We start from the raw sequence: 22,419 nt of genomic DNA, 5'->3' as shown, positions 1-22,419 counted from the left end.
GCAATTAAGTCCAGCAATTGAAACTGTGGGCTTCCTGGAAGTACCTTAAAAGAAACATCACAATGTGTCTTTTCAATGTTTTTCTTAAAGAAAATAAACATCCAGTATCTTCACTGGACTTGAAATCCATACTTTTTCACATACCTTCAACATGCATGTCCTAAAAAAAATTACATATGAAGTCTCCATAACAATACTGACATCATCTATAATGATGGGCCATTTGGCAATACACTCATTTCTGAAAATGTGTTTTTCCCAAAAGGCTCTGTAGCTAAACTCACAATATCCACTCACTGCTGGATTTAGCTTTAAGCCTGTAGGAAACCTCTTAGCTCTAACTTTGCCTTTAAACATACAGTAAGTGTTCTTACAGCTAAACCTTAACTTTTAATGTCAGTTAGCAAGGTGAACATTTTTGTTTAATTTTAGCAAAATAAATAGGTTTCTAGCTTGATTGGTCTTGAACTTTAAAGTAGAAAGGGAAGTCTGACTCTTGCATATTTAAGTTGGAGATCCGTACAGTGTTGAACTTGCTGTGATTGTCCGTCTGAACGTTTTTTTTACATTTGTAGACTTCAATCACAGGCACTTGCATGTCTGGGCTCAATCAAAGCAATTTGGATGCACTGTAGCATGCTCCTCTCAGCACCGTGCTGCAAGAAAAATGAGTAAGATTGAAATCAAGTCCTTGATATCATTATAATCATGGAATAGAATCCCTACTGTGTGGAAACAGGCCCTTCAGCCCAACAAGTCCACACAGACCCATCCCCTTATAATCCACCTAAGCTACACATCCCTAAACACTACAGGCAATTTAGCATGGCCAATCCACCTAACTTGCACATCTTTGGACTGTGGGAGGAAACTGGAGCACCTGGAGGAAACCCAGCAGACATGGGGATAATGTGCAAACTCCACATAGACAGTCGCCCGAGAGTGGAACCGAACCCGGGTCCCTGGTGCTGTGAGGCAGCGGTGCTAACCACTGAGCCACCATGTGCCCCATGGTATGGTGAGGATGACATTAGCATGTCCCTTAAAGATTCATTGCATATCTGCTGCAACATGTTCTGCCTATGTGCAACAGAATGCCAGAACAACAGCCACCTAAACATTTTACAACTGGTTCTTTTGTTTCTCCAAGGAACAGACAGATACATTTTTAGATTTAGAAGGCATCAAGGGGTATTGGGAGAAAGTGAGAATATGGCATCAAGACAAAAAATTAGTCAAAGTCATACTGAATGGCGAAGCAGGCCCAAAGGATAGAATGACCTACCCCTGCTCCTAGTTTCTATGTTTCCTTTAAGGATTAACTATTATTGGCTAAAAGTGCATTTTTCCCAAAATGAATTTCCACAAAGAAATCACTTTCATATCTGCCTGGGGTAATTTCTGAATATTAGGTCTGTATCTACCCCTCTCCCTTGCTGGAGGTTCTACATATGGGCGAAAAATGTTCTCCTCCCCTAAGGATTTTGTTCCTTCCCTACCTTTCTTTCATAGCAGTATCATATTTGCTAACTTTCATTCTATTGGGCTATTGCAGAATGCAGGGAATTTGAAAAATTAGAGTCAGCATATTGCTTTCCTTCAGTGTTGCTGGGTCAAAATCCAGGACCTCACTCCCTAATGGCATTGTTGATGTATCTATTTAAAACACAGACTGCAGCAGTTAAAGGAAGCTCAACATCTTCTCAAAAGGCATTCAGCGATGGGCAACAAATGCTGGCCCTGTGAGCAACACCAACAATGTATATAAAAGAAAATTCTCTGCAGCAATCTCTTTTAGAACCTGAGGATAGACTTTATTCATCTGGACATGGAGGACAAGCATAAGGCGATTTCCCAAATGTATAAGACACTAGAGAGAAGGCAGCTGAGGGGTGATTTGGTAGAGGTTTTCAAAATCATGAGTGGGTTGGAAAAAATGAGAACAAAGACAGCACAGACTTAAAATGATGTACAAAGGAATCAAGAATGATGTGTGAAAAATCTATCACACAACAGGTAGTCAGGGTATAAAATGTAATCCCTGGGAGTTTGGTGGAGGCAGGTTCAATTGAGGCCTTCAAGGCATTGTTCATTTTGGACGGGAGAACAAAAAAGTACAGAGTACTATTTAAATGAAGGAAAAGTGCAGAGTACTTGTGCATGAAATGCAGAAAAGTAAAACACAAATGCAGCAGGCAATCAGGAAGACAAATGGAATGTGGCCTTCACTTCAAGAGGGTTGAAGTATAAGACTAAGTCTTATTGCAACTTTACAAGGTGTTGGTGAGACCATATCTGGAGTACTGAGAATAGTTTTGGTCCCCTTATTTAAGGGAAGATTATTTCATTGGAGGAAGCTCACAGAAGGTTCACTAGGAATGGGAGGGATTATCTTATGAACAAAGGTTAAACAGGTTGGGAATTCTACTCATTGGAATTTAGAAAATGTAATCTCTGTTTAATTATCATCATGCCTGTCAACCTATTTACTCACTCAACTGAGGTCAACTCTGCCTGCATAACTATGTGGTTGGCTTTAGGTTTAAGGTTGTTGTTTGCGATTGGAGTACACGGTTTTCAAACCTACTGTGGACTTCAAAGGTATTACGATTACTTTTTCAAAGTGGCTTTTGTACAATTCCATTCAGTTTTTTTCCACATCACTGTATTTCTATAATGTCTCAAGCTTTAATTCTGGATTTCTAAATCTCCACCATCCATCTGTCCTGCTTTCTGAAATTTAAAGGCATTTTTCTGTACTTTCATCATATTTGCTGGTGCACTCTTATGTTTGCACTCTTTGTCCCTTCCTGTCACACTCTGATTATCATTGCCAGTACAGCTACTCTGAATTATTGCCTTGTACTTTCTCATTCACTTTCTAAATTTCTGCTCACATAAAGTCTACCTCTATTGTAGCCCCAACCCTGTACTGCTTTTTGTAAAGCCCTTTACAAGTTTGGTTTTACAACTCACAAGGGTACTGATCCCAGCATGAATTTGTTGTTTCTGTTCATCATTTAAGGCAGTTTTGAGGATCTGCCATTTTGTTTTTTTTGCAAACTTTCAACATCCCCTTCAAATTTTGAAGAGGATTTTTATCATCAAAATTTACATAAAACACTGGAAGCCTCATCACCAGGAAAAATTCTAGTGGACATCTCTTACTGGACAAATGGATTAATGGAGCACAGGAATATACTAAGCTAGAAGGCAGGGAACTAGGTTTTGACTGCTCTAAAACAGAAACAATGACTGAAATGACTTCAAATGTGTGGGAAAATATTACAAGTTCAATAGATCATGGTTTTAAAATTCTGAAGTCCATTACTTCATGCTACAAAATTTAAGCCAAATTCCTCAATTCACAACTACAACCATTTACTTCATGGATTGATAGATTTGACATGATCTCCAACTGGCTGAAATTGCTTGCCATTATCTTCTTTCCTACGAGTCTAAGCTTCAGAAGCACTATAGAAGCTGCTACAAATTTTCATACTAATTTCTGGCATGTATGATGGAACAAAGAAACAGCTAAGAAATGACCCATCTAATGAGCTTAGCACTGTCAAATCCAGAAATGGTGTACACCCCATACACCATGAACTGAGCCCCCATTACAATTGTCTGAAGAAAGCCAAAAAGTAGGAGATAAAAACCACAGTATAATTTAAAAGAAAACTCTGGTAATGTATTTTCTGATCATTAAACTCAACTAGATAAGTTTTAGGATGTTATGGTACCTCACCCAAACCATTATCAGCAACATCATTTATGTTCCAGAACTCAAAATACCCTCAGATATTCCAAAGTAGCCAAATACTGAATGATGTTTAAATTAGTTTACTGTACTGTTGGGAACATATATTTATATTTTAGGACTATGTGGAAAAATCAGAACATATGGAATGGTCTGAACATTTTCCAGATTGAAAAGGATTTATCATCTGGGTTTATCAAGGAATTAAGTCAAACACTTAATCTACACTGTAAGCTACCTGCCACTGACCGAAAAGTTGCTCTGGAGAAAAATAAAGCAAAGCTTTCAAGGAGCCAAGGGCTGGGATTTAAGAGTCCTTAATTACTGGAAAATATGATTTTGAAAAGATCATGGTGGCATCTATGTTAATACTTATCTAGCAATCCTTTCTGGACCTAGCTTTCTGTTGTACACACCTAAGTAGTCAGTTAGGAAAATAACTCAGAAGCTACAAGTCTCTCGTCTTTCTCAGGAAATGTTCCTAGGAACCTGATAATGTTTCCAGCTATCAGTATTTCTGACAACCTTGCAAAATCTGAAAAACCGCTCTGTGATCGATTTCCATAGATTTGGATCCAGTTGATTATAATTGGAACTGAACACCTTCCATTAGTCCACTGCTGTTAGCAATTCGATTTTGTCAACAGGAAACCTGGTGGAACGTGAGATGCTTTAAATCAGATTATAGTTGAGATGTTAACCAGTGTTTGCCACTTGTATTTAAAGTAAGTTTTCTTTATAATAAAACTGATATTTGAGTTCATTAAAGAAGCCTGGTGAAAGCCTCTTTTGTTCTAGACAGTAGTACAAAAAAGAGAAGCAACTGGCCATTTTGGTGACTGAATCATCAGATATATACTAACAGTGCCACGAGTTCAGCAGCAGGGCTTGATCATTAGTGCATTCCTTCCATCACAGTTATAACAGTACTGACAGGGAATGTGGTAATTAGTCAATTATAGCACCAAAGTGATTGATGATAACTTACCTGCTAGACAGAAGGCTACAACTCATCATAGAAATCAGATTCATTTGTCAGATTTTCAATTTTACTCTCTTTTTCTTACCACTACGCATTACATAACGTCATTTACAGTACCATACTGAAATATCTTTTTCTGTACTCTTCATTTAAAAAAATGAATACTCAGGACATGGATACCACTGGCAAAGCCAATATTTGCCCCCAGATGCACCCCTTTTCCCCATAAGGTAATGGTGGATCATCTTCTTGAACTATTACTGTTTTATACTGAAGGTTCATTATTAGTATGAACAAAAAGACAGCTTCCATGAATTATAAATACTGGGAGGACTGATTGCACTTAGCATATTGCATTTTTATCACTAGATGGCACCATTTCATGGACAAGCAGCCAACCCGACGAACAATGTTGATACGTATTTCATCTTTTAGTGTTGTTTTAGTTTCCCTTAATAAACTTTAAAAGGTTCATAAAACATGTTGCTTTAAATCAAAATGTTAATTTTATAATAAAGTTAAGAGTTCGGTTTGCCCTGTTGAATTTAAATCTTGGTTAATGCTTGAACCAAGTTCCTTGTACACAGCATGTTATTTGTTGAAACATATTCTGTTCAATAAGGAAACAGCCAGAATTCGCTGGGGCAAGATAGATCATAATGACATAATTAATCCTTGTTATTTTAAAGGGGAGAGTCCTATTGTCATTACTGTTGGCCGTTAAAATGGAACAAGTGGAAGATCTGCTTGCATTTTCCATGCGTGGCATAACTCTACAAAAGTATTTTAACTTTATTGCTTAAACAGAGAAATGATGCACATAGAATTTACACACAATCTACCAAGAATATGATCACAAAGTGAAGCAAGCAGTAACCACATGAAGAAAGGTGACTGGAAGGGAAATAAAAATGTAAACCATACAAGGCACCTGTTTTTCACCACCTGAGCTTCCAAATGTCTGGCGAAAGCCATTCTGAATGACATTTGAGAGTCCCTCCATGCTGAAACGCTGAAGCAGCAGAAAGCAGAAAAAGGACAGAGAAAGAGCATATGAAATCACAGGGTTACAACCAACAGCACATAACAGGGACAAGAGCAAGAAGATAAAAAGATGAGGGCTAACCATTAAACTATTACTGCACATTAAAAGCTCACCTTTTACAATACTGTACTGAAAAATACATACTGTATTATAAGGTCTTAGTTAAAATCCTTCCACAAAAGTTCATACGTCATGACCTAAAATGTACACTGACAGAGTTTCTACATCATTTTTGGAGAAATAATAATTATATCACTTCATTGAGCCATGTGATATTATAAATAAGGCATCACAATTCATTTCTAGCAACATCAATTCTGAGTTGTTTAGTTAACTTCACTTGGGTGCAGCACTTTTAGCCTATGGCTGGCCTGGCTATGTTCACTAACAAAACAAAATACAACATAAAAATTCCTTCCTTCCTATCAACCTGTTCTTGGAGATTTTCAGGGACGTTAGCAAAAATGGTTAAGAATATAGAAGTAAAAGAACTTCTGACACAAAAACTGGTAGTTGATGTAATTTAGCAAAAGCTAATTAGTTTAAGATAAAGCAGATTTTAAATGGAATTTTATTGTAAGAGAAATTCACCGATCTGTCAACTATATTTGTTTAAAACCATTCAACATGTGACTATCTTAATTTCTCTTACACTTAAAAAAAAACTGCTTAGTTTGTGTTTTAGGAGAATGAGCTAACCATTGTATGTGCAGGTAATGTTCTTGGAACTGGCCATTGCTCTGCATTGGAACAGAGATTGTAGTCAGGGCATACATGCTGAGCACTATTATGATAATTGCGAAAATTATACAATCATACTCAAACGTAATTTTTAAAAAAATATTGTTCTTAACATGCAGGAAGCATAGGCAAGGTTGAGATTCTCTCTGAGCGGCCACCTTGTTTGTGATGCCTAATAAAGATTTTGGGAGGAAATTCCATAATTTAAAAGAATGTTGATCTGTAACAATAGAAGAATAGAGACATATGCTCAAGTTAGGATGGTGTGAGGAATGGTCCAGACTTGGGATGATGGTGTTCCTCAACACTGCTACTCACATTCTTCTTGGTAGTAGAAGATCACTGGGAAGGAAAATACCTATTATCTATTATCAAACATTTCGCTATATATTTCAGAAGGGTGTGGTTGGGTGGGAGAGCAAGAAAATCTAAGGCAGCAAAACTAAATAACAAAGGCCTGAAATTTCATTCCAAAGTTGGGCAGGCAGAGTAGGGACAATTACTGGTTCTGCTGAACCTGATCCAGAAGGTGTCCCAAACCTTCTGTATTTCATTTGGAATGGTGACTCCAGAAAATCTGCAATCTGCCAAGTGGAAGGCCTGCCTCAGTGCACCAGCCCTCGTGAGCAACATGAAAATAAAACAAACAACAACTCTCCTGATCATACCATGACATGCTCCCCACACATGCAACTTCATATCCTAAACCCAACCACCCCACCAAGGGCCCTTATACCCATCCTGCCAAACTTTGCTCCTGTCTCCACTGCCCAAAGTTCCTTATACACACCATGTAAATCTATTCCCTGTACCCACCTCTCAGCTCCTTATTGTTACTATGACAAATTTTGTGCCAGTCCACGTACCCTTACCCACCACCCAGAAGCCACAAGCCAACCACACATCCACCATGGCAGAGAAAATCAGAGATGATGTAAAATTAAGTGATTAACTATCTACAGAAAGGTTCAGTATTTTAAAGAAGAATGTCATTAACTAAAAGGCAGCACTAAATTTCATATAGTCATACTGTACAGAAAAGGCCCTTCAGTCCATCACATCTGTACCACCAAAAATACTACCTAAAGTAGTCCCACTTCCCTGCATTAGGCCTTGAATGTTATGACACTTGAAGTGCTCAGCCAAGAACTTTAATGGTGGTGAGGTTTCCCACCTCAGGCAGTGCATTCAAGATCACTAATACCCTCCGGATAGAAAAGGTTTTCCTCAAATCCTGTCTAAACCTCCTGCCTTTCTCTTTAAAAAAGATGTTCCCTGTTTATTGACCCTTCAACTAACAGAAACAGCTGCTTCCTATTCACCCTGCCAATGCCCCTTATAATCTTATATATCTCTATCACGTCCCCCTCAACCTTCTCTGTCCCAGAGAAAAGCACCCGAGCTTATTCGGCCTCTCTTCATAACTGAAATACTCCACCTTGGGCAACATTGTTGTGAATCTCCTTTGCACATCCTCCAGTGCAATCCCATCTTTCCTGTAGTGTGATGACCAGAACTGCACACAGTACTCTACCTGTAGCCTAACCAGAATTCCATACAGCTCCACCATGACCTCCTTACTCTTATAATCTATGTTAGGCAACTTCCTTTAATCACTTATGAAAACAAGACTTGGGTTCATAGCCCCACTTATAACCACTTAGAGTTATCAATTAAACTGAGAAATGGCAGAAACCCACCCTGATAATTAAAGGTTTTGGTGCCAGTCATGTAGTACCAATCCTGTAATGAGAACATTAAGCTTATCTCATCAGGCAGAGGGAATTGGCAAGCACAGATTTTCTAAATATTTAAAGAGTAGCAGTTTTAAAAGACTTCACAGTCTGACAGGCCAGTGAGTTTTACAGGTCCAAAGAGTTCATGCATCTTTCAGCCACATTTAATCTGTGCTTAACAATCATAAAGGATACCTGGTCTCCTTAAAAAAACATCCCAGGAACATAGCAAAAGGATATCTTATCTCACCAAAGATGTCAGACAGCTTTACAAGTTTGAAGTTCACAAGGCATGTTCCAGATATCACACTTGTGAAAACTAGTGGATGTGCAAATTGGAACTCACCCTGATTTCTTCCTATGCAAGAAAGGTACATGTTCAATTGGGGTAGGCCCTCTAGATTCCAGCCTCCAGTGTCATTTTTTTATAACCAGTGAAAGGCTGTTCATCTTTATGAAAATTTAGACAAAAATTATTTTCAAATAATATACAGCAAATAAGAACACAAGACCTAGGAGCAGAAGTAGGCAATTCACATCGCTGCTCCACAATTCCATACTATCACTGCTGGTCTCATTTCAGCCTCAACTCCACAGGATAAAGGACAGTGTAGAAGCAAAAAGTTTAGTAAGGCATTATATGTCGGCACAGTCTCGGTGGGTTGAAGGACCAATTTCTGTACTGTTTTGTTCTTTCTTCATTTCTGCTCACACCCAATAACCCTTCAACCTATGACTAATTAAAAATCTATTTCCTTAAATTTACTCGATATCCTGGCATCCGCTGTACTCTGCAATAGTGAATTCTACAGATTCATATCCTTTTAAGAGAAGGAATTTCTCCCATTTTCCATCTACTTTTTAATCCCCTTTAGTATCTTGTATATCGCAATTAGATCTCCACTCATTCTTCTAAAATCTAGAGTGTATAGGCTTAAATTGCTCAAGCTCTCTTCATAAGACAAACCCATCACCTCTGAAATCAATTTAATAGATGTCTTCTGAACTGCCTGGAATGTAAGAAAAGCAAAAATGCTTTGTTTTATTACTTTTTTTTAAAAAAGTAACTCTTTATTGATCTTTAATACTTTCCCAATCTTCCAGCCTGCTGCTGGCCTTTGCAATATGGTATGTCTTAGTTTTTGACTTCACGTTATTTTTTCTTGCTTAGCTTGTTTGCCCCGCACCTTACAATTCTTCCTCTCTGGAATATATATCACTTGGGAGAAATTGAATATCTCCCTAAACATCTGCCACTACTCATCAAATGTCCTATTGTTCGTATACCTGCCCAGTCCACCAGGGCCAAACCTGTCTTCATGCCTATGTAATTATCTTTGTTTAACTCCAGAACGCTCCAGTTTCTCGCTCTCCAACTGAATTTGAAATTATACTCTATGATCATTCTTCCCTACAGGATGCCTTACTAAGAAATCATTAACTAATCCCACCTCATTACAGAATACCAAATCTAGAACAGCTGGCTCCTGCTTGGTTCCCCAATATATTGCTCCGAGAAACATTCTTGAATACATTCAATGAACTCTCCCTCAAAGCTACCCTTACCAATTTGATTAGTTCTGTTTATATACATACTAAAATCACCCATGATTATTGTCATACTTTTCTTACAAGCCTGCAGTATTTCTTAGTTTATATTGTGCCCCACAATGGAGCTACTGCTTGTGGACCTATAGATTACTTCCATGAGGAACTGCTTTACCTTGCTACTTTTTATTTCTACCCTAACTGATTCTACATTCTGATCTTCAGTGTCTGTATCATTTCTCCCTACAGCATTGATCTCTTCCTTTACTAACAAAGTTATACCACCTCCTTTTCCTTCCTGCCTATCCTTCCAAAAGTAAGTCGTGCATATGACACAGATTTGGCAATCCAAATATATTTCTTTTTATACTTTGCTTTATTAATTTGCTTAAAGATGATAGATATCCCACAAAGAAAAATCTATTTAAAGCTTAAACCTTCAATTAAAATCTTAAATTTGAATCCCAGAAGTGCTGTCATCGAAACTTGCTTGCCTTGGTTGAAAGAACTTTGCCGGATCCCTGCAGGTTAAAAAAAGATGAAACAGCTAGCCACCAAGACAGGGAGAAGACATCCTAAAAATATATACTTTGAAAGAAAGGGTGGTGGGCAGAGATTAAAAAAAATCTGCTTACTATACGTATTATCTAAGTAAGTCTTTTATCTGTTCTAGAAACAAGAAGAAAATTGTGCTTTTGGATAAGTTAACAAGCAAGGACAATAAAACTTTGATAAGTATTGCTTTGTTAATGTCAAACCAGGCAGGGCATCTCAAAGAACCAAAATGTTTCTAAAATGTGATTCACTCTGTAAAATACTGATCTAAAAGTCTCTATAAATACTGCAACTGTAAGACATAACTGCAAGTCAACTTCAAATTTTTTTTTTGAAAATAGAAGTGTACTAGAAAGGCTTCATTTTTGGCAGATGCATGGGATCACCACCTGCAAATTTCCCTTCAACCCATATACCATCCTGACTTGGAAATATACAGATGTTTCTTCACTGCCTTGGGGTCAAAATCCTGGAACTCCTTTTTGGTACAGCAGTACAGATGCTCTGCAGCACCCCACCTAGGCTCCTTCAACAGTACCTTCTAAACTAATGACATGAACCACCTAACAGGACTACAGCACCAGATGCATGGGAACAGATGCAAGCTCGCTCTAAGCCAAACACCATCCTGATTAGGAATTATTTTGCTGTTTCTTCATTGTTGTGGATCTCCCTTTCTAGTAGTACTGTGGGTGTTATTGCATTCCAATAACTGCAGTGAGTCAAGGCAGTTCACCACCATCTTTTCAAGAGCAATTAGGAATGGGTAATATATGCAGGTCTGGATAGCGATGCACACATCCAGTGAACAAGTTTTTTAAAAAAATCTGGTGTAGGGATGTAGCAATATTCACATGCATAGAAACACTCATGAAATTATCCTTTTCCTTCCAAGGAAACCTTCTAGTTTTTGCATCACACACAGCTATCTGATGTGTAAATCCACTGAATTCGCTCAGGGGAGAAAAACGCATGCAAGTCTTGGTTTCTGTGTGTTAGCTGTCACTGTTTTAAACAACAAAAGACCCATAAACCTTTTGCAACATAATCAGTGTGACAACACGGAGGAAAGTCCACAGCCAGAAAATCACGTGGTTATGACCTTTAAACAACTCTGGGCGAATAAGATCATGCACAGACTGCTTTATTGCCACTAAGTGGAAATGGGGAGGATTCAGTACACTGGGAGACCATCAATGTCTATACAAAGCAGTCATGCATTTCTCAATACCTTCATCTGGGAATTTATTCCAAGTACATAAAAGGAGAAAATCATTTGATTTGGTTCCTGTAACTAAACCTTTGCTTCCTTAGCTGTCAGTCTGGCAGCATGAAAAACATTAATAAGATATAATCTGACAGTTTATCATCTGATCTAATGCATATTCTAAAAACTACTCATGTCAGAACATTAAAATGGGAGTTAAAGTGGTAAGGGTATTGGATAAAATCACGGTAAAAGCATGAAGATGTATTTATATCGCCTTTGCTCATTACTATTCTGTCAAAAGATACGTCAGAAAGCACAAGTCTGACAGCTTGTATTCAACTAATAGGATCACACCACCGCCTCTGTCAGTAGATCAAACAATTCTACAGCCATGACATTTTAAATTGATGCCTTCTCTCCTGCTCCTTCTCTCAAGAGAATGCTGGTTTACAATGTGCCACAATAAAGCGATGCCGAATCTGATCAATCGTTATTTTTAATTCTTTACCTCAATAACCTTCCATCCACAAATAAACTAAAACAATTCTCACCCATCTTGTAAAAATAGTTTACTGAATTAATATTATTTGAATTAAAGAGCACTCAAAGATAATGTAGAGAGGTTTGTCCCTGCAGTAATAGAGTCTATGACTCACCGTTCCTGGCACGTGACTTTTCTCCGGCTTTCCGTTTTGAGGGCTTCCATTCTTTTGTTTCTTTTTCTTCTTCATTGTTTCCCTGTGCTCCTTCTGTTTGTTTTGAACCTCAATAAGTATCGAGATGAAGCTGTTTTTCACCTCTTTTTCAAACTCTAGCTCATCACGCAATGCTAACTGTTGAATCAGTTCCTCCGAGTAGTGTTTTATTGTAGTCTCAATCTCCTCCAGAAGCTCATTTAATTCAGCTATGGGCAATCGCTTCACACCTGAAAAATGGTTAACAGAAGTAGCTGAAAAGCCAAGCAAAATGTACAAATGGAATAAAGAACTCTGGGGCAGTTCAAAGTACAAGATTGCAGCCATTTTGAGCTTTGTCTTTTTGGAAAATCAAGCAAATACGACTTTGCATTATCAAACCATTGATCAATAGATGAGAAGTACATATGACCTACAGTCATTCATTAAGGTTAACTGAAAGCAGAAAATCATTTTCAGATACCGAATGACCTGCCGTTTAATGTCCTCTAACCCAAATTGCAACAGCATCCTCACAGAGCATGTCAATCAGGTACCAAAACATACGTTAATCATATCCCCAATAACAAAACCATGAGGTTAACATGGTTGAGGGATGCTCCATCCATTTATTCAGCAAGCTTGGAAGTAGTCCTGTTTACAATTTTCTTCCCTAGTTTATGTAACCCCAATATATAGTGATTTTTTTCATAAAACAGACATGTTGCTGGAGCTTTTCATCTTGAACTCAAAAAGGTGAATGCAACAATACCAAATTTCAAACAACAATAACAATTTATACTACAAGAGGAAAGGGGGGTATAATTAACTGACAAGTTGATTTTGATTGGCCAAAGTCTGTGTCATGGAAAATATACCAAGGAACTATTGATTCTCAAGCCTCCAGGTATTTTTTTTTTTTTTTTTAAGTGCATTCCTTCAGCTGTTTGTAACAGGCAGAGTTGCAATTATATCCAACCAACCTAACATGCAAAATCCAAAACAAAGCATCATCTGTCAGAAGCGATTTTGAAATTGGGCAATACATGGTGAACTGAAGGACTGAAGAAGGGTAATACCCAAAACATTGACTTCTCCTTTCCTCCAAATGCGGCCTGGCTTGCTGTGTTCTTCCAACCTCCTGTCTGTCTACCTTGGATTCCAGCATCGGCAGTTTTTTTTGTCTCTAATATGTGTGGACCTCTTTGCTGCAAATGAACAAACTCTGTAAAAAGAATATATTCAAGCTTTGCATATTTTTCAAGTTACCTGGAGGCTTGGGGCTCTATAGTTCCTGGTTGCCTTCTCCATAATAATACCTCAGCCAATCAGTCGACATGCTAACCAACCAACTCTTTTTTTTCCTCACATACTGTAAAGTGTTATCATTTGAAATTTACCATCTTTGGTTCATCCTGATAAGTGCAAAATAGAAAGCTTTGGCAACACATTTGCCTTTTTGGCAATATTCAAGCTCTGTGTCACCAGGTGACTTTTCACATATTGTGAGTTACATAATCAAACATATTTACCTTACATTCTTACAGGTAGACAAAAACGTTTACCTAAATATCAGCACTCTTCCTGCATGGCTTTTTTTTTTACTATTTCCTTTCATCTTCTCTACAATTAAGTATTCCAGTTGCTAAACAACAAGAAAAACTAACAGCTTGATTTTTCTACATGACAAAAGATATATACTGTGCCTTTTTTCCCCCTTCCTTTGCCTCACAAAACTGGATTTCAAGGGTGCCTGTATCTACATTATTCATTATTTCCTGTGCATTTTTTGTATTAAGTATGGTTGCAGATATCCCTTAATCTAGCTCAGAAGCATTTGAACTGCAGTGTTTTCACATAGATTCTCAGTATAATCCATCTGCGGCACTTCAAAACCTGTTCTCTCTTCCTTTCTGTTGAAAGCACCGATTAATGCACTTGTGCCTACACGTCTCAGAACATTTTTGATATTTAAGCCTGAAGGAAAAGGACAATATTTAATTTGCAGATTCCATACTGTTTTATACACATAAATGCACAAACTCTCAGTTCCTTGACTCTATCTATTGCTAAATCATCTGTAAAAAAAGAGTGTGTTCCGGGCTGTGGTGCTCCCCACTATACAACCCAAACCCTGGGTCTGCTATGTAGATGACACCTTCGTGTATCAAACGCACAAGACAAGAAGAAACCCACCAACACAAACAACATTCTCACGGTTTTCTTCTTCTGTGAATTTTATTCCAATAACCAATTACCCTTCCTAGACATAATGGTAGAACACAAGAGCAACAGGAACCTCCAGGCTAGAAACTCCAGAAAGACCACACGTATGGCCCAGATATTTAATTACTCCAGCAACCACCACAACACCCATAAACGGAGCTGCATCAGGACATTATTCAAATGGGCCACAACACACTGCAGCAACACGGAATTGCGCAATGCAGAACAGGAGCACTTATACAGAGTTTTTGAAAGGAATGACCCAAAAAGCACAATCTGCCATTACCTCCGTGACAGACCACAACAAGAAGACACAACACAGCCAGACACCCTACTGTACATCAGAGACGTATCAACGATGACCACAAGACTACTCAGACCCATAGGTATCAGGGTAGCCCACAAACCAACAACCACCCTGCGACAGTTAACTGATGAACATAAAAGATCCCGTACCCACAACCAATAAAACTAATGTAATATACAAAATACCATGCAAGGACTGTGAGAAACATTACATAGGTCAAACTGGAAGAACGCTGACAATAAGGATACATGAACACCAACTAGTCACCAAGAGACACGACCCATTCTCACTGGTCTCAATACACACGGACAAAGGACACAAATTCGACTGGGACAACACATCCATAATAGCACAAGCCAATCAGAGACATGCCAGTGAATTCCTGGAGGCCTGGTATTCCATAGGGAATTCCATCAACAAACACATTGAACTGGATCCGATATACAAACCACTGAAAAACAGAACCGGAATTAATGCCAACCACCCAAGCAAACTGCGGCATATAAATAACAAGCGGGACAGAACACCAACACTTCACCGGAGGCACACGGACGATGTTACCTAGCCGGGTGATGAAACGTCTGCAATCAAACACACTGGCTCAGTGAGCAAGTCTACAACCTCAAACCCATAATAATTGTCAATTTCCTGCATTTACATTGTCCAAACTGACCCAATATTTATTTTGCCCCAGCTTTAGTTCCAATTATCAACATTGAAAACAATTTACAAATTAATTCTCTTGAACTTTAAGTTCATTGTATTCCTTTAACAATACTATTTTTAAAGTTCACATCCAAATGGCCAATTTCCACAAATGAACTTGAAAACAAAGTCTGCGTTCATAAACAAGATTGAAAGTTTGAGTACTTGTTTTCTTTTTAGACAATTTACTTTCCACCCCCCCACAGTTATCAATAACAAAATCTGTATCCCATGAGGACAGAGCAAACACCTCCAACTTGCAGATTGAAAGTCCTCCTTTTATAATTACCTTTGTGTCACTTGTGACTTTTATAGGGTTTGAATACTGGTTATCTTTCCAGTTTTGCCCCTTGTTTTAACATGTTGCAAGGGGAACTGTGCAAAGTAGGCAAATTCACTTTGCAAGCAAACAACTCTAACAACTATTAGACAATAACACTGGGATCTAATCTGGAATGGATTGTTAGAATGCAGAAAGTGGGGATTAAGGGTAATCATGCAGAGTGGAGCAAAATGGCGTTTCACAAAGATCAGTGCTGGAACCACTACTCTTCATTTTGTACACTGACAATGTGGATTTTGAAATCAAAAACTGAATTTCTAAGGATGCAGATAACAACAAATTGCAATGGGGTGGTGGCAGTGGATGGAGGAGGAAGTTGAGGACTGCAATAAATTATAAGAGGACATTAATAAACTGGCAGAAAGGGCAAATAGTTGTCAAATGAAGTACAACACCGATGTGAGGTGGCACATTTTGGCAGAAAGAACAGAAAAGTCACTTATTACTAGGAAGAAGAGGTAAAAGAAGAAAGGGATCTTGGAGAGTCAACACTAATCACCACAAGTTGTATCAGCTGTTAGCAAGGCCATCAAAAAAAGGGAATCATACAAAATACTTTATTTCTAGATGCACAATTGAAAAAAAATGGGGAACCACATTTAGATTTCTATTAAATTAAAAAAATTAGAAACACTAGGTGATGCAGAGAAAGCTTACAAGGATGTTACCAAGAATGGGTAGGTATACATAGGAGGAAAGATCGATAGGTTTGGTCCCAACAAATTATGAATGTTTAAATGGAAAAGACACAGAGACAACTAACTAGATAAGAGTATAACTATAAATCAATGTTAGGTGGTGGTGTTACAATTCACTCAGTACATCCAAGTTGCCGTGACACTTTCACCTACAATGTTGTAGTCTGGAACTGTGAATCTTTATAAGAAATTCCAATATTCTTCGAATTACAAGGTTGACCAATAATCTCTCCTGCTATTGCTGTCATTAGTGTCCGTTGGAAGGATTTGCAGATTCATGTTCAACATGATTGGTTGTGTCATAAAGACACCTTCCTTGGCCATCGAGGTAGGTGGAACTCAAACTCAGAGCTTCTAGCTCAGAGGCAGGGATGCTATCCACTGTGCTAAAGCCCTCCAATACAAAATAGTCACCAGCAAAACCAATACAGGATGTAGAAGAAACCTTTTTAACTAAAAACAGTGGCAAGAATGTGGATCTCACTATCATGCAGGGATTAAAGTGAACATTGAACGTTTTCAAGAAAGAGTCAGATATAGTTCTTAGGAGATAAAGGAATCAAAAGGAAATGAACAGAAAGTGAGAATAGAGTTCTGAATTGGATGATAAGCCATGATCATATTGAATGGTTGAGCATGCTTGAAGGGTTGAATGGTTGATCCCTGCTCCAATTTTCTGTGTTTCTTTGCAATAGTACAGTTGGAATTATTTTCTGCATTGCTTTCAATGAAACAGTGGTTGTATCTCAACCAGCATTCTTCAAAAAACTCAAATAAGTTAGTGAGACACTGATTACCCATACATAAAGCCATGTTAACTATCCCTCATCAGTTCTTGCCTTTCCAAATACATGTAAATCCTGTCCCTCACGATCCCCTCCAACAACTTGCCCACCACCGATGTCAGGCTCATCGGTCTACAGTTTCCTGGTTTTTCCTTACCACCTTTCTTAAATAGTGACACCAGGTTAGCCAACCTCCAGTTTTCTGGAACCTCACCTGTGGCTATCGATGGTACAAATATCTCAGCAAAGGGCCCAAGCAATCACTTCCCTAGCTTCTAGGGTACACTTGATCAGGTCCTGGGGATTTATCCACCTTCATGTGTTTTAAGCCATCTAGCACCTCTTCCTCTGTAATATGGATATTTTTCAAGATGTCACTACTTATTTCCCCACATTCTATGCCTTCCATATCCTTCTCCACAATAAACACTGATGCAAAATACTCATTTAGTATCTCCCCCATCTCTTTTTGCCCTCCTGATTTCCCTCTCAAGTCTACTCCTACTACCTTAATACTCTTCTAGGGATTGACTCAATCTCTACTGTCTATACCTGACAATATGCTTCCTTCTTTTCTTGACCAAAACCTCAGTTTCTTTAGTCATCCAACATTCCCTACACTCACCAGCCTTGCCCTTCAATCTAACAGGAACATACCATCTATGGACTCGTTATCTCATTTTTGAAGGCTTCCCATTTTCCAGTCATCCCTGCACCAAGGCTTCAACTGAACCTGATGCATCAAAATTGCATTTTCAGAAAAAGTAATTTTTCATAACTGGTTACTATCATGCCCATCAATAACAACAACTACTAGTCAAGAGCCTCAGGACCATCCAGATCAAAGCTGTTCATTTGATCTGTGTCCTTCCCAGTAGATTGAAAGTCCATCCTCTCCACCACTGTATTGTGTCTGCAGTAAATGCTATTTACAGATAAAGTGTAACAACTTGTTAAACGTTCTTCAGAAATAATCTTTTAGGCCTACAATTTTTACTGTCATGCACTAGAGGATCATGCAATTTACCATAACCTCCAAATTCCTGTTAGTTAAACACCAACCTGACATGGCATATACTGCCATCCATTCACTGACACTGGCACTGGACCAAAATCCCAGGACTTCCTAGTTAACATTTTAAGAGTCCTACCAGATAAATGACAGTAATGCTTCCCAAAGGTGGTCAATCATTTTCTAAAAGTAATGAAAATAGCAATAAATGCAATCTTGCTCATATCAAATACATCCTAAAAATAAATTAAAAGAAAGTTGTGTTTTGTATTTTTGTATTTTCAAAAATATCAACTTTCATAATTAAACCAATAATTTGTTATCATAGATTCATAAAGACATACAGCATGGAAAGAGACCTTTCGATGCAACTCATCCATGCCAACCAGATACCCTACATTAATCTAGTCCAGTTTGCTAGCATTTAGTCCATATCCCTCTAAACCCTTCCTATTCATATACCCATCCAGACGCCTTTTAAATGTTCTAATTGTACCAGCCTCCACCACCTCCTCTGGCAGCTCATTCCATACATGCTCCACCTTCTGCATGAAAAAGTTGCCCCTCAGATCCCTTTTAAATCTTTCCCCTCTCACTTGAAATCTGTGCCCTCTAGTTCTGGACTCCCCACCCCCTGCCACCTCAGAAAAATGACCTTGTCTATTTACCCTATCCATGCCCCTCATAGCCCCAGCCCACTCAGCCTCTCTCTATAGCTCAAACCCGGCAACATCCTTGTAGAATCTCCAAGTTTCACAACATCTTTCCTATGGCAGGTACAACAGAATTGAATGCAGTCTTCCAAAAGTGGTCTAACCAATGTCCTGTACAGCCGCAACGTGACCTTCCAACTCCTATACTCAATGCACTGACCAATAAAGGCAAGCATATCAAACAGATTCTGCACCACCCTGTTGGATGATTGTGACAAAGAAAAATAACCACTGTCATTAGAGGCCAAGGAATGAAGTATTGTTTTCTATATCATGCTGTTTCTCCTGCGGACATCAAACTTTTAATTGTATTAATTATTAATATAATAATTCATCAGTTACATTAATTTACTGTCAGCCTGTTTCACTTTGTAGTGCATGTTATCACTGACCATTTATTTTGTTCCGTTATCTCATGAGATCTGGCAAATTGAGCTTCCAGCAAGCTACTCTTATTTACGCAACTATTAGATTTGAAATTTCTCCTCTGGTATAGATGAATAACAACTTTATTGCTAACAATATGTATAGAGCAGAGAAGAAAATAATTTGGTTTACAATTCATTTCTTAGCTGTTCCCATGGCATTATTTTGTAAACTCCAGTTTAGTGTCAGATCACATCAAGACACACTTTCAGGCACCAATCCTCTGTAACCTGTTGCCAGACTGTTTAAAGAATGGTCAAGGTTAATTTAGTGATTGAATTGTCTTTGGGCTGTATCAAGTCTATGGAAAATCATGGCTATGAACCCACAAAATACAATTTTGCACCACAATTCAAGTGTTGGATTACTCGTCATCCTAACACATTCCAAGGTATAGAGCTGTGACTTTCAAGGTTAAAGCTTCTGCTGATTTTTTCTGTCCCGCAATGCTCTCGTCTGTGTACACGTGATCTACTTTGACAGACTAGATTGCAAATATTCATATTCCATAAATGAAGATTGAGGCTAGCAGCTTCCTAAACTATGTAATAAGTGTACATGAAAAAAGTTACTTCTATAAAACAATTCATTTCATCACTCTATGGTTTTTACGAAACAAGTAAATGTAAAACTTGTATACTAAAAAGGTAATTTGAACATTCTTCAGAAATTATTAAAAGAAATGCTACCATTCTACGCAGTCCAAATGCACACTGCTAGTTGTAAAGAATTAATCTCTTTCAAATATGTTGCAATTCAGTTTAGTGCGATTTTTGCCCACTTAAGGATGCTATTTCACCTTTGATGTGTTTGGGACATAAAAAGGAAAGATAAGAAGAAACTATCCTCATCCTCCTGAAGGTAATCGTTACAACTGGGATCTGACAATCCAGTAAGTTGCTGCCGTGGAAGATGTACAACTCAATTAACTGAAAAGAAGTGAAAATCTTCATAAATTCTAAATGATTTTCTATGTATTTTGGTATAAATGATGGCCATTTCATCAAGTAGTCATATTTGACTTGAAAAGTTAACTTTCTCTCTCCACAGATTTTGCCAGATCTACTGAGTACTTCTAGCACTTTCCATTTTTATTATGGAATTACATTGCTCATTAAGATCCCTCTATACTACATTTAGGTTTGAAAATTAATTTGTATTTTGTTCTGAATAACCTGTATGGTAAATTAGAGGCCTTGGTTTACCTGAGTAAATTCATCAAATTCCGATTTCACAATATAGGACACAGGATTTATCTCGGTATTTTGGAACCATATTCTACAGTTCATTCATTTACATTGAGAGACATTGGTTTATCATGACTGAATAATCAAAATCCATCATGACGACAGAAATGAAAGTCCTTCCAAGAGGAAGCGAGTTAAATGAAAGCAGGATAAGGAACTACAGTTGCTCCTGTGAATCATCTCGTGGCAAAAACAAAGAGGCTATCTGTTTTGCCACAAATCATACACGTTTGTTGTTAACGCAATGGAGATGGAAGGGGGAAGTGATCAAGAAAAGGTACCTATAAATTGTTATTGATGTTAAACAAAAAGCTATGCTCACTTACGCTTCCTGGTGAAGGATGTGGCAATAGAACCTAATTTTCCCTTTTGAACCCTGCATAAGCAGATACTGTAAATGGTTCTCTCTCTCCTTGAAATCTACTATCATCCATGTTCTCAGAAGATCAATTCTTCACTCCATAGTCCTTGCACACCACTGTGCCTTCTCCAACCTCTCTTTCCTCTCTAAAGATCATGAAAGTGCTGCTGCCTCAAATCTATTCCCACCTTTCCATTCATGAATCCTTCCAACCAGGTTTCTGCCTTTGCTGAAACATTTATCAAACTTGCAAATGACATCCTACTTAACAAAACAAAAGTACACTAGAACAGTCAAGCCCAATCTATCTTGACCGGTGTGAAGCCTTTGACATAGCTGATCAAATCATCTTCATTTCAAGGCCTCTCCACAGTCATCCAACTGGATCAGGCTTGTCTAATCCTTTAATTATCACATAGCCAGAAACAGCTTCTTTACTTTCCAGCTCACCATTAAGTCACATGGTGCCCAGGAATCAATCTATAGCCCCCTCTTTCATCTCATGTAAATAGAGTCCCAGAGACTCAGCACAGTTTTTCACATGTACACTGACAATACCCATTTCTACCTCACCAACTCACTACTCTTCACCTGTTGCTGAATTATTTTCTGCTTATCCAGATCCAATACTTCATAAGCAAAAATTTCCTCAAAATTAAATATTTGGAAGACAGAAATCATTTATTTGCAGGCACTGCTTCAAACTCCGTTCCTCAGCTACAGACTTCACCCATCTTCCAAGCAACAGTGCAAGGTTAAGCTTGTCAGTTTGCACCCCGTGTCACATTTTACCATGAGAAAACCTTGCAATCTCATATTCTTGCACTTGGCACAAATATCTATTTCAACCTCCGTAAATGTCATCCAACTTTGTCCATTCCAGTTCATTTGCTGCTGAAAACCTCATGCATTCTTCTGTTACCCCCAGACTTGTCAATAGCAATTCATTCCTGGCTAATCTCCAGCACTCTACCGCCTGTAAACTTTATGCCAAACAAAATGCTGCTACCAAAAACAAAAAATGCTGGAAATCACAGTGGATTAAGCAGCATCCATGGAGAAAGAGCAAGCTAATGTTTCAAGTCTGGATGATTCTTCAGCAGAGCTGACGTGAAGTGTAGAAGGGGCTGCATTTATGCAATAGTGGGCGGGAGGGGTGGAGAGGTGGAGTGGTGCAGCCTTTCTACACCTTCACTCCACACTTCACATCTGCTCTGAAGAATCATCTAGACTTGAAATGTTTGCCTGTTCTCTCTCCACAGATGCTGCCTGACGTGCTGTGATTTCCAGCACATTTTGTTTTCAGTACAGATTCCAGCATCAGCAGTAATTTACTCTTAAA

General features: G+C 38.3%; 1 protein-coding gene across 1 annotated transcript in view; it reads right to left on the bottom strand.

Annotated features, from left to right (window-relative positions):
* fez2b (fasciculation and elongation protein zeta 2b) overlaps positions 1-22,419 on the bottom strand; it is a gene marked incomplete at its 5' end in the record, with an annotated part of 62,148 nt that overhangs the window by 17,458 nt on the left and 22,271 nt on the right. Inside the window, 2 exons of the mRNA XM_048601365.1 lie at positions 10,310-10,336; positions 12,237-12,505. Of these exons, the coding sequence (XP_048457322.1) occupies positions 10,310-10,336; positions 12,237-12,505 (296 nt within the window). The remainder of the gene's footprint in view (positions 1-10,309; positions 10,337-12,236; positions 12,506-22,419) is intronic.

The sequence above is a fragment of the Rhincodon typus genome, chromosome 9, assembly GCF_021869965.1.
Source record: "Rhincodon typus isolate 14 chromosome 9, sRhiTyp1.1, whole genome shotgun sequence".
Taxonomy (NCBI): Eukaryota; Metazoa; Chordata; class Chondrichthyes; order Orectolobiformes; family Rhincodontidae; genus Rhincodon; species Rhincodon typus.
The sequence above is the reverse complement of the archived record's forward strand: the minus strand, read 5'-3'. Positions and strand labels throughout refer to the sequence as shown.